The sequence below is a fragment of the Pteropus vampyrus genome, unplaced genomic scaffold (genome assembly GCF_000151845.1).
Source record: "Pteropus vampyrus isolate Shadow unplaced genomic scaffold, Pvam_2.0 Scaffold231, whole genome shotgun sequence".
NCBI classification, from domain to species: domain Eukaryota; kingdom Metazoa; phylum Chordata; class Mammalia; order Chiroptera; family Pteropodidae; genus Pteropus; species Pteropus vampyrus.
In genome coordinates, this window is record NW_011889012.1 from 400,658 (window position 1) to 413,696 (window position 13,039).

General features: G+C 57.9%; 1 protein-coding gene across 1 annotated transcript in view; it reads left to right on the top strand.

The window, feature by feature from the left end:
- The first annotated feature begins 3,786 nt into the window (after positions 1-3,786).
- The window catches only part of RGS12 (regulator of G protein signaling 12), a 77,516-nt gene continuing 68,263 nt past the window's right edge, over positions 3,787-13,039 (top strand). Inside the window, exons 1-2 of the mRNA XM_023519671.1 lie at positions 3,787-5,761; positions 11,040-11,156. Of these exons, the coding sequence (XP_023375439.1) occupies positions 3,887-5,761; positions 11,040-11,156 (1,992 nt within the window). The 5' untranslated portion in view covers positions 3,787-3,886. The remainder of the gene's footprint in view (positions 5,762-11,039; positions 11,157-13,039) is intronic.

Below are 13,039 nucleotides of genomic sequence, written 5' to 3' on the forward strand. Positions count from 1 at the left end.
CACAGCAGCAGTGGGTGCACACCACAGGGCTCTGTCCTCCACTGTTTTGTCCCCACTGAGTGGGACAGGACTGGTGTGGGTCTGGAGCGAGAAGCTGCCTTCGCCTTTGTATAACTAACAAAACTCATCATCCCCTTCAGTTGAGTTTTATTTTTCTTATTACAAAAGCCATATCTCTTCTTTTTAGAAAGTTTAGATATTATGGATGGACATAAATTCTGATGCTGAGAGAAAGCTAAGGCATTTCAGCCACCGTGTTTGCTCAGCAGGTGCTCACCGGTGACGCGACGCGAACACAGGCACCTCCTGCTGTCCCGACACGCCCCGTGGAGCAGGAGGAAAGTGAGCCATGCCATCTGGGCTCGCGACGTGCCCTGTGGAGAGCAACGTTACAAAGGGGGGGGTGCGGGTGAGGTTGGCGTGGTGACCGACACCAGCCGAGGGGCAGGGGACAGTACGTTCTTGCCCTAAGGGAATTGTGTGGGGTCTCATGTCAGTCCCTGAGGCCCGTGGGCCTCTGCCAGGCTTTTCACACGTGATCCCATCTGCTCCTCCCACTCTCAGGCAAGGAGTGCTGTGGTCTCTGTTTACATGTGACCAAGGCTGTCACCTGACCAAGGCCAAATGAGTGGCAGGGCTGGGCCTCCAGCATCCAGCTCTAAGGCTCCTGACTGGGGCAGTCTGCTGGACTTGGTTTCAGCTCTTGCTGCTTGGCCAGAAGGTGGGCGACTCCAGGATGGGCCCCCCAGGATGGGCTCCCCAGGACAGGCCCCCCCCAGGATGGGCTCCCCAGGACGGGCACCCCCAGGATGGGCTGCCCCAAGATGGGCACCCCAGGACGGGCTCCCCTAGGACAGGCCCCGCGTCAGCTGACCCTAGCGGTGGGCGAGAAGAGAGTGGGGACCCTGGTGCCACAGCGCCCTGCGCCATCGGCAGGCTGCTCCTCGGAAGAAGCCCTTCTTGCCGACCTCAGTTACCACTGTCCAGGCGGCCGCCTCCTGGCCCAGGCGTGGCCATCTTCTCCGGCGTCCTCACGTGGTAGAGGGCAGAGGGGAGATCCTGTGTCTCCTGCTTTACAAGGACAACAGTCCCCTCTGGGGGCTCCACCCGCATGACCTCACCTAAACCTAATCTTTCCCAAAGGCCCATCTCCAAATGCGTCGTAGGCGTCAGCATGTGAATTTGGGAGGACGCACGCATTCCACCCTGACCTCAAGTCAGCGTGGTCCAAGTGTTGTCGCCTTCCTCGGAATCACCTGGAAGGTGTGGGCGGGGCTGGGGCTTTGTCAGAGCGGGCGGCCTCTGCCGGGACTGACCCAGCGCCTCTGGGCGGAGGAGGGGGCCCCGGAACTGGCATCCCGGCAGCGCAGGAGGGAAAGCGCCAGAGGAAGGGGACACCAGCGCCCTGTGTTTCTCCTGAGGTTTTACTATTACTTGATACACTTTGAGTAAAAATTAAACTGTAGGCTGAACTCGTATGGGATTAATAAGTGTGAAGATATTATTCATAGGAATTAGGAACAATTCGTTTGGATCAGTAGAGGAACATGGAAGGAAGCGTCCAATAGAATTGTTTGGGTCAACCCCAGACAAGACTGTTACTCGATGTTGTGTCACACCGTGTCCTACGCCATGGTGGTCAGGTGAATTACAAAATCATTCTGCGCGTAAAGCTGGGGAATCATTTCTTCGTGGAGGATTTGTTATTGTCTGGAAGAGAAAGCCGTGAGGTTTCCGTTCCCGGAGGGGACCCGCAGGGCCTCACTGACCTCCATCCTCCGCAGTTCACGGTGACAGCGGCAGCTTGGATGTGTCATGTCTGCCAGGAGCCAGATACCGTTCAGAGCATTTTTAGATAGGTTATTTCACACATATATTGTATCCCCTCCCCCACCAATAGGGGCGCCCCTCGTGCGAGGTTCCTGGGGCCTCGGAAACAGATTACTGCTGACTTCATGCCTTAAAACAACACAGATTTATTCTCTCACGGTTCTGGGGCTCAGCAGTCAGAAATCAGTCTCACTGGGCTAGAGTCAGGGTGTCGAAGGGGCTGGTTCCTCTGGAGGCTCAGGGGAGACGCCAGTCCCTTGCCTTTCTAGCCTCCAGGGGCTGCCTGCTCACACTCACACTCACCGCTCACACTCTGCTCTGCCGTCGCGTGCCTTCTCTTTGAGGAGGACCCTGCAGTTACGTGGGGCCACCTGGAGAATCCAGGGCAACCTCCCACCGCAGGTCCTTCACCTGATCACAGCTCCAAGGTGACATTCACGGGTTCCTGAGATTAGGTGTATTTGGTGGGGGGATGTTAGTCAGCCCACCGCACCCCTTAAGATCCAATGAGAAGACCCTAAGACACATTTTGTGACCATCTTTAATGTGCACATTTTAGTGATAAATATTAAATCGTTAGATGTTAAGTCATCACATTTCAATGATCGCTTTCGCACCACTTGCGTGTTAAGTAATGTGGTCATTCGGAAACAAATTGTTCTTTTTCACTCACGTCATAAAATAACTGTTTAAACATGCAGCCCGCACGTCAGCCGCTCGGAGTCATCTGCTGATACACTTTCGGTCCATCCGGCTGTCTCGTCTTGTGCATGCACACTACCTGCAGTTAAGCTCCCGGTCCTGGAAACCTCATCCCAAGACGTGAGAGTTTCTAATGACTTTAAAACAGTTACTTAAAAACATGTGCTCTTTAAAAAACATATTCTGTGTTGCATTCTGGATTTTCACAATATAATCACCAACTGTGTTGCTTTTTAAAGGGATCTTTAAAGGCTTTTGTGCAGGAAAGAGCTCTGTTGGCAGGCCCGACCGCCGTCCTCAGGCCCTCGGCTGCCGTCCGGGAACCTGGGTGTCGGGAGCACCCCCAGAACCCTCACTGATGAGAATGGCTCCCTGTGCCTCAGCTGCCCACGCTGACACCCCTCCCCTCCTGGGGTCTGTGGTCTGGGATGTGCCGGGTGGAGGGGCCTGCGGACCAGCCCCAAATGAAAGCTCTGGCTCCGAGTCTCTAAGGGGCCTCCCTGGCGGGCGGCACGCCACGTGTGTTGTCATGAGTTGCTGGGGAAACTGACTCTAGGGGAGGGTTCTGGAAGCCGAGCCCGGCTCCTCTGGGTCTCGCGCCATGCGCTTTCCCCCCCGTCACTGATTTCGCTTTGCGTCTTGTCACTGTGCTAACAGTCTTAGCTGAGTACCATTGTATGCGCAGTCCTGTGTCCTAGTGAGTCACCAATCCCCTCCGTGAGGGAGGTGGTGGACCGTGAGGGAGGGTTACCGGCTCCCTTTCCTGGGGGAACTTCCCAGGGGCGACCGGGGTCATCCGACGCCCTTCCACTGAGATCTGCAGCCAGCACTGCCTCTCACCGGGCCCTGCCCCCGGTTACCGTGCGGATTGGACACGGCAGGTCTGCGGCGGCCCCCGCGGTGGCGGACTGCGGGTCCCCGGGCTGCACCGTGGGTGTGAGGGTCCCCGGCTCTTTCATGTCCTAGCCGCTCCGGAGAAGCCCCGGTGCCAGCGAGCGGCTGCGCCGATGCCGAGCTGCCCCAGGCCCGGGCGGAGGGCCTCGGAGGCGGGTCAGTCCCGGGCAACGCGCTCTTCTTCGAGGGGACATTCCTAGCCTGACTTTGCGAGCCACTGCTGCTCCGTCACTTTGACATCTATGTGGCGACTGGAGACCCCTGTGACGTGTGTCGCGAGTTATCCTGCGGGGCTTAGGTAATACCCGTCAGCCAGAGATCTGTGCTCTTTAGTAACGAGCTGTTTATTTTTCTTCCTCAGGGCATTATTTCAAGGAAAAATATGGCAGCGTCGAGCATTCTCTGAACTCCGGGGCCCTGGCACAAGGGACTATGCTCCTGGTCCTGGAGGCACGTTGAGATGTACAGAGCGGGGGACACGGCGGAGCGCCCGCTGCAGGGGACAGCGCCCCCTCGCCTGCGGAGCGTGGAGGTGGCCAGAGGGAGGGCGGGGTACGGATTCACCCTTTGTGGCCAGGCGCCCTGTGTGCTCAGCTGCGTGGTGAGAGGCAGCCCCGCGGACTTCGTGGGCCTCCGTGCCGGGGGCCAGGTCCTTGCGGTCAACGGCATCAACGTGAGGGAAGCGTCCCACGAAGACGTGGTGAAGTTAATCGGAAAATGCTCTGGGGTCTTGCACATGGTGGTGGGTGAAGGCCTCGGTCACCTAGAGTCATGCTCCAGCGACGAGGAAGTGGGATTCTGTGAGGGGAGAGGCTGGCCGAAGCCCAGATTGGATTCTAAAGCGTTGGGGATCAATAGAGCAGAGAGGGTCGTGGAAGACATGCAGTCGGGGGGAATCTTCAGTATGATCTTTGAAAATCCTGGCCTTCGCGCCGGCGGTTCCGAGCCCTTGAAATTGAAGCAGAGATCGCTTTCAGAGTCGGCTGCTGCGCGGTTGGACCTGGGACATGAAAGTCTGAATCATCCTCACCCCGGCCTGCTTTCCAAGGAGGAAGTTTCGAAAGTTGTCCACGACGACTCGGTTTTCAGTATCGGAGTGGAGAGTCATGAAGATTTTGGGTTGGACGCAAGCATTTTAAATGTCGCCATGGTCGTCGGCTATTTAGGTTCTATTGAACTCCCTTCCACCAGCTGCAGCCTGGAGTCTGACAGCTTCCAGGCCATCCGCGGCTGCCTGCGGCGCTTGCGGGCCGAGCAGAAGATCCACTCTCTGGTGACGATGAAGATCATGCACGACGGCGTGCAGCTGTGCACCGACAAGGCCGCCGTCCTGGCCGAATACCCGGCCGAGAAGCTGGCGTTCAGCGCCGTCTGCCCGGATGACAGGCGGTTTTTCGGGCTGGTGACCATGCAGAGCAGCGACGACGGCAGCCTGGCGCAGGAGGACGAGGGCATCTTGCGGACGTCCTGCCACGTGTTTATGGTGGACCCAGACTTGTTCAGTCACAAGATCCACCAAGGCATCGCTCGGCGCTTCGGGTTTGAGTGCACGGCCGACCCCGACACCAACGGCTGCCTGGAGTTCCCGGCGTCCTCCCTGCCCGTCCTCCAGTTCATCTCCGTGCTGTACAGAGACATGGGCGAGCTGATTGAGGGGGTGCGGGCCCGGGCCTTCGCAGACGGGGACGTGGACGCCCACCAGAACACCAGCACCAGCAGCAACAGCGACAGCGGCATCGGGAATTTCAACCAGGAAGAAAAGAGCAGCCGGGTGCTCGTGGTGGACCTGGGCGCCAGCTCCAGCAGGCACGGCCCCAGCAGCAGCACCTGGGACGGCGTGGGCGGGAGGGGCTCCCAGCCCTGGGGCGCCCCCTGGAATGGGGCCTTCTGCCACGACCCCGAGGGGGCACCGCCGTTCGAGGCCACTCCGCAGGCCGACAGGTGCTGGGACCTGGGAAAGCACCTGGGGCCCGCTTCCCACATGGAGGGCCCCCCGGCCTTGCGGAGCTCGGTCCCCCCTTCCAAGAGAGGTGCTGCGGGCCCCGGCGGTTTCGGCCAGCGGTGGCTTCCGGTCCACGTCCTGCAGGAGTGGCAGTGCGGACACGCCAGCGACCAGGACTCTTACACGGACTCCACCGACGGGTGGTCCAGCGTCAACTGCGGCACGCTGCCTCCTCCCATGAGCAAGATCCCTGCGGACCGCTACCGGGTGGAGGGCAGCTTGGCGCAGCCCCCGCTGAGCACGCAGAAAAGGGACTGGTCCAGGAAGGCTTTTGGGATGCAAAACATTTTTGGTCCCCATCGAAATGTTCGGAAGACTAAGGAGGACAAAAAGGTAAGGCCGCCAGGACCGGTTCTGTGGGCGTGAGCGCGACTCGATGCCTGAGGCCATTGCTGGCAGACGTGGCTCACCATTGCCACGATGCCTGAGGCCATTGCTGGCAGACGTGGCTCACCATTGCCACGTCCCGGGCCTGGCTCCCTGTGTCTGTGGCCTCTGTCTGCTGTCGCAGGATGTCCGCTCCGCTCGTGTGCCGCAGACTTGCCCCGGGGCCCTCCTGGCGCGCTCGGCTCCCTCAAGCCTTCTCGTCCCTGAGCTGACCGTGGCCCCGCCGGCTCTCTCGGGGTCCTGGGTGGGACGTCTGGGGGACGGGCGGTGGCGGAAGGGCCGTTGACCTCTCACAGCCCCAGCGAGGCTCCCCCCGCCTTCCCGTCCTTTCCTGCTGCCGGAGCCTGGGAGGGCCCTGTCCCCGTGGCCCCTTCGAAGCCCATTGTGTCTCTGGCCCACGTCTTCACCCCGGAGGCCGAGGCAGCACGCCCTTGTGGGAACATCTCTGGAGAACAGGGACTGTTGACAGCAGGACGCAGCTTCACCCTGGGGCCGATGCCGGCCCTGTTTCCCTCACGGAGGACGCCCTGCTGCGGAAGCCATGCCAGCCGGACTCGGCAGCGACTCCTTGCTGATGGCATCAGGCGGCTCGGCCAGGCTTGGCCTAGCACCACTTGTCCCCTCCCCCAGAGAGATGGGTCACCCTCACTTGGGGCGCAGCTCAGCAGAGGGCGGCCAGCTGCGGGGTGCTGCGGGCCGGGCCTGCGGGAGACTCTAGCTGAGAGGACAGCTGCGCTGAGGTCACTTCGCTCCAGAGGCGCTTTCCTCAGAGGCCCTCTGCGACTCTAAAGTGCCTTTTCTGTGTCAGCCGACGTCTCAGGAGCAGGCCGGGCTCCTGGCCGGCTGGGGCCAGGTCAGGGTTGCGCAGGGCGTGGGCTGGTGCTGTGGTGTTTGATGAATGTTTTGTTTAAGGCCCGCCCCCGTCCCGAGTCTTACTATTTTTCACTATAAAGCTCACTAAGGAAAATTCAGAAATGGAGCAGATGGCGGACCTCCTGTGGTTTTACCTCGTGTATCTGAAAATGGTTTTTTTGTTTTGATCCACACAGTTGTCATCATTCCTTGGCTGGTGGCGCTAGTGGGGCTTCTGCCCTCGTGCGTGCCAGAGTCCCCGCCCTGAGGTCTGAGCCGCAGGCTGGGCCTCGGGCTCTTTCCCCTCTGTCCCCCTCTGTTCCCCGCTGAGGCCACCCGTGCTGTGGGCCGGATGCCCACCGAGCCTCCCCCGGGCGCCTTCTTGTGGGACCTGGGCGGGCAGTGGGCTGGGGAGGGAAGGCCCTGGGAGGTGGCTAAAATGTTATTTGAAATTGGGGAATTCACCGTCTCTTTATTTTTAGTATTTTTTATTTTTCAGTTACGGTTGGCATACACTATTACATTAGTTTCAGGCGTGCGACACAGTGGTTCGCTATCTATACAAACACTAAGGATCACCCCCATAAATGTCGTGCTCCTGACACCGTACGCAGTTATCACAGTGCTGTTGACCATGTCCCCTGCGCTGCACCTCACATCTCCATGACGACTGTGTAACGGCCCTTCCCCCGCTTTTCACCCACCCCTCCAGCCGCGGCTCATCTCATAACTCGCCCTCCCTTCGAGTGCGGATCCTGCAGACGGGTTTTCTCGCTGGCCGGTGCATCGTGAATGATCGCGTTGGTGAGCGCGGGGCGAGCGCGGGGCTCGTGCGGGTCCTCGTGGGCTGCAGGGCCCCCCCGCGTCCACTGGCACCGGCTGGAGGCCCCCGTGCACTGTCTGAGGTGGCTCCCAGTGGGTTCTGACCTCAGGGAACCTGGGCACTGGGACGCTGTGGTCTGTGCTCTGGAAGTGAAGGACCGGTCCCCGAGGGCTGAGTGACTCGTCTCAGGCTCAGCCATCGAGATTAGGCAGGGTCGCGATCCGATGCCTCTCTCGTAGGGCACATACAGAGCATTCACACATAACCCCTACCTCAGGTCGCGCAGGGCCCTGCCACCCTGGGTTCCTCTCCGTGGTGACGGTGGCTTCCGTGCCCTGCTGTGCACCAGTGATGGCACAGGGAAATTTAGTGTAAGGAATTATCAGTTAGGCGAAAGGTGGCTGAGTGCTAAGGGAGCTCTAACGGAGCGAAGCGAGGCCTGGCCCCGGAGGCCACAGCTGTGTTTCTGGGGCAGAGCTGGCGACAGGCTCGTCAGCTCTCCAGACAGGAGAGCACTGCGTTCAGCAAACAGATCTTGTGTACTTTTTCTAGTACAATGACGGGAAGTTTTAAAATAGATGATCAAAAGAGGTCTGGAGAATATAGCCACGGCCCAGTGAAGAGAGCCGCTTCGATCACGACCCTGTGCAAACGGCGCCCACGGGCCACATGGCGTCACCCTGCGCCAGATCACCAGGGAGGTGAACTCCCCTGTTGGCGGGGCTTCTTGTCTCCTCACTGGCTCCAGGCAAGGAGCTTCTTTAGCCGGATGGCTTAGCTGGGGGCTCAGGGCGCCTGGGAGGCTGCCAGAGAGGGGCGGGCTGGAGAAGCCGCCCTGGAAAGGCAGGGCGGGGCTTCCTGGAGAGGCCGGACCGTCGGCAGGACGGGGAGCTGGAGGCCACAGGGTTGGTGTGGTTTCCAGAAAAACTGAGAATGTTCAGAGCTAAGCACGCTCCTTCCAGAAGTGCCGGCGTGTCTGACCCCGCGACAGTGTGTCGCTCGGTTATTGCTGCTGCCGCAGCTTTATGAAAACGGCTTCAGAACCCAGTCTTCTGCAGCTTGTTTTTTATCATTCGTCATCATGTCAAAGACTTATTTGTGATATTATGCGTAGCTGCAGTTCATTCATTTTACTGGGTTAACATTTAATATTTCATTGTGTGATGTAACGCTACACCCAGGCACGTGCGCACGCACGCGCACACATGGCCACTAACGAGACTGGGTGACCGATGACGCGGCCGGGGCGCTCCGGGCACGTCTCCAGCTGCGTGCGAGGGGTTTCTCGGGTTCGTCGGAGGCGTGAGCGGCCGGTCTGCCGCAGCGCCCACCGTCGCCGCGAGGGGCGGGGTGTTCCGGTTTACTTCCTGTGTTCGTTCACATTGACAGTCGACAAGTCGACACCAGGCTTCCGAAGTGGGGACAGATTTCATTCCTTGCTGAAGATGACCTTGCTGGCTTCCCCCTGCCCAGTTCGTACCCTGGGGCGACACAGGGAGAGCCACATCAGGTGTCACTCTACCAGGATTGTACTGCAGGCGAGGAACCCTGAAAACAGGAGTGGGAGCTTACGCACGTGCTCCCCGCAACAGGCAGGGAGAAACCTCTGCTCTTTAGGCAGATTTTCCTTCAGGACAGAGGGGAGCACCTGGGTTCACCCTTGCAACACAGAAAGTGCCCCGGGGGAGTGAGACCGGCTCCTCCCAGCTGTCTTCCCAGCCTCACCCCTGCCCGGGGAGGCAGACGTAGGCTGGCGTTTCCCATGCATCCCAGCATGATGTAACCACCAAGTTCTAAGGCCTGGGGACTTTGAGTCCAGGTCCCAAGTCTGGGTGACATTTGCTCAGGCTGCCCTCCCCCTGCAGAAGCATCCCGCTGTCCCCCGACAGTCCCTCACCGTGAGGGGCTCAGATGCTCCGCAGCCTCCCAGAACCCGCCCGGAACCCGCCGCGGTCAGACTTCTCAAGAAGCTGGCAGTCCGGTCGTCATGTGGCAGCTCATGGCGGCTTCAGCTTGCATTCCCTTGATCACCAAGATTAGGATTTTCTCTCGGTCGCAGGCCCTGCTTACCGTTTCTCTGCGTCTCCTCTGGGTCATCTTTTTCTCTGTGATTGGAGTTATAGGTACTGGTCGTCAGTCCTTTGCGGAGTCCGTGTGCACGTGTGTGCGCCTTCCCAGTTCCTGGCTTACTGTTTCACGTGCTTTACGGTGTCTCGATGAACAGAAGTTCTCAACTTCGATGGGGTCCAACTTGTCAGCCCTTCCTCTTGGGGATCGCACTTTCGACCTGATACATTCATTACTGAGGTCAGAAAGGTTCTCTCCTTTGCTGATGTGAGAAACGTCCAAACCTGTAGAGAATTCTGAGAAGTTATTTGAGCCAACCCGACGACATGTGCCGGGGACCGAGCTCTCAGATGCTCTGGAGAATAACAGTTTGCAGCTTCTTTCATGCATTTGGAATTAAGGAGGGAACGTAAGGAAGACGGCACGGAGGAGGGGGAGAGCCGGGCAGGGACTGGGTTACGGGCTGGTTACCAAGGTTATGTGCTCTCCTGAGGGTTAGCACCGCCTTTGAGGGTGTCACTCCTGGTATTCGGAGGCTAGTTAACCTGGACGCACACCACCAGTGGACTGTGCCGGCTCCCACAGCAGAAGGCACGGGCCTGGGGCGGGGCCCCCACCAGGACCTGCCAGTTGGGAATTTGTGACCAGATCACCCTGTGGGTTACTTTGCCCACCTCCGTACGCGCGCTCGCTGGCACCTCTGTGGTGCGGGTCACTTTCAGGGTGAGACCTTCTGAGCCTCCTGGGGGTCTGGCTCCAGCCCCGGGGAGTCCTCTCTCCCCAGAGTTCTCGGCCTCCCTCTCGCCTTTCCCCCAGTGCTCTTAGGATTTCAAGTACCCAGGAAGTCAGAGGTTTTTAGCTGTGAGGCTTTTTTATTTTAAAGATGTGATGACTTATTTGCTGATCAAAACCTATTTGCTGGAGAAATGTCTGACGTAATAGCCATCAATAGTTCTGGTCATTTGCCAGAGGAAGAGCAGGATGTTGCTGTGGCCGGTTATTGCCTGCACCTGAGTTGGATTGGTGTTCAGACGCTGCTGAATGCCTAGGGATTCTTCAATTTCCCAGATGCTTACAAAATTATGTAAAAGCACAACCTTGCTGAAAACCAGCCTTTCTATTAATAATTATTCTGCTTATCACACACTTTGTGCTTTCACAAACATTGGAGCACACTGTTTCATTTGCTCTGGTGACAGCCTTTGGGGGTGGCTGTCATGACCCCCTTGTGATGGACGAGGTTGAGGCTGGGGGTCATTCTCTGGGGTGCCCCATTGGAAGGGGTGGAGCAAATGAATCCCGGAGGGCTCTTTGTTTCAACTCTGCATTTTTCACCGCGGTGACGTCTGCACACCACAAAGGGCGCCCTGGGATGACCGTCCACGTTCTCTGTCCAGCTGGCCCTCTGTTCTCTCCGTCAGGCAAAGCTAAACATCTCTTCCCCAGGAGGCAACTTGATCTACTTCTTCTTTGTGTTTTCAGGGCTCAAAATCGGGGCGAGGACTCGGACTCGCTCAGACTTCTCAGCGCACCTCTGCTCGGAGATCATTCGGGAGAGCCAAGAGATTTAGTGTCACTCGCTCCCTCGATGACCTTGAGGTAATCATTTTAGTGTTTCTTTTATTCTTCGGGGTTTTAGAAATGAAAATCGATCTTACAGATACATTCGAATCTCCTTTGAATTCCATCCTGATTCTGCTCCCCTCGCCCCTGGAAACCACTACGGGCTACTGCTCGTCCGGGTCCTTCTCCGCCCTGCACGTGGCCCCAGACCTCCCCTGTGGCATCCGGGTCCTTCTCCGCCCTGCACGTGGCCCCGGACTGCCACAGCGTTCTCTTCTCTGTGCCAGATGCTGTTACAAACAGTTTATAAACGTGAACTTGTTTAACTCTCACGAGTCTATGCCGAAGGGCCTAGCGTCACCCTTTTTAAAATGCGTGACACTGTTGCACAGATACGATAGGATCAGTTGGTGTGGTTCTTTTCTTTGATCTTTATTTCTTGAAAATTTATTGGACTTTTAGAGCGATTTTCGGTTTGCAGAGAAGTTAGGCCGAAGGCGCAGAGAGTTTCCGTGTCCTGCCCCGCGCCCCCGTGCTGACACGTGCGTTGGTGTGCTGTAGCTTTGCAGCTGGCGAGCCAGCGTGGACACCGTTTAGCCTAAGTCCCTCTGCTTTCTGCCTCTATGGATTTGCCTCCTCTGTGGACCTCATATAAGTAGAATCGTGCCCTTTCGTGTCTGGCTTATTTCACTTAGCATGACATCGTCCACGTTCATCCATGTTGTAGCATGCGAGAGAATCTCCCTCCTCTTCAAGGCTGAATGCTGTTCCCTTGTGTGGATGGCACATTTTATCCATCTGTCTGTCGATGGACGCCGGTTCCCTCCCACCTTTGGCTGGTGTGAATACTACCACTGTGGATATGGGGGTACAAATCCTTGCTCAAGTCTAGTTATATTTTAAAAATTAAGATGATCTGTTATGGGCTCGATGATAGTAACCTAGAATACAATGACTTCGGTCGTGTCTTCTTCAGCGGTAAGTTAATTTTTGTTCCATTGTGAAACTGGGATTGCTGGGAACTGAGACTCGGGCTGGGTTTGGGAGGTTTGCAGAGAGTGAGGGGGGGCTGCAGGGCAGAGGCGGGGGGACTGGTGCTCAGTGGCCGCAGACAGGAGCCTGCGGCTCGCCTGAGTGGCGTCAGGTCACTGGAAGGCTTTCAGGAGAGGCACTGTGTTTGGTCAGGCCTGGTCAGGACGGGCTCCAGTGACGCCCCAGGTTGTCACGGAGAAAACAGGCTACGTGCGTGCCCATGGTGCGTGCCCATGCTCCCACAGGCCCGGCTGGCCAGGCTGGGGACCCCGGGAGCTGCAGTGGTCCCTGCTGGAAGGTGGTCTCGGTCGTCTGTGCTTTCAGTTTGGGACTTTGCCGAGTGTCGTGTCTGTGTCTTCCTTGGAGAAGGGTGTCTGAGACTCCAGGAGGCGGAGCGGCTCACTGCTGGGTGCTGGCCGTGCGGGTGCCGGCCGTGCGGGTCCGGCCTGTGCTCTGCCCTGTGCTCTCCGCGTGTGGATCTGGGACCAGAGGCCAGTTGGCCATTGTTGCAGCTTCTCTTCTTCCGAGAGGAAGTGCTGTGACTTTCCAGACAAACAACCAAGGTGTTTGCCGTGATCTGCTTCTCAGTCAAGGGCAGCCGCGCTCCCTTGTCTTTCATCCCTGATCTTCCGATCAGCCCGGCAAGGAGAGATTGTCATTATCTCCATTTTATACATGACAGGCAGGTTCAACATTCTTAAGCCAGCTGGCTGCAAAGCACGCAGTCTCTACCACACCCTGAGCCTCTTCTGTCAGAATAGTGCGTTAGAAACACGAGATTGCATCTTTGCTAATGTTTTGCCTGGAGATTTCAAAATGTGGAAGCTACACGTAACTTCCACACTGCTTCTCAGGGGATAAGCCTGCCGGCCACGGCATCCGAGGTC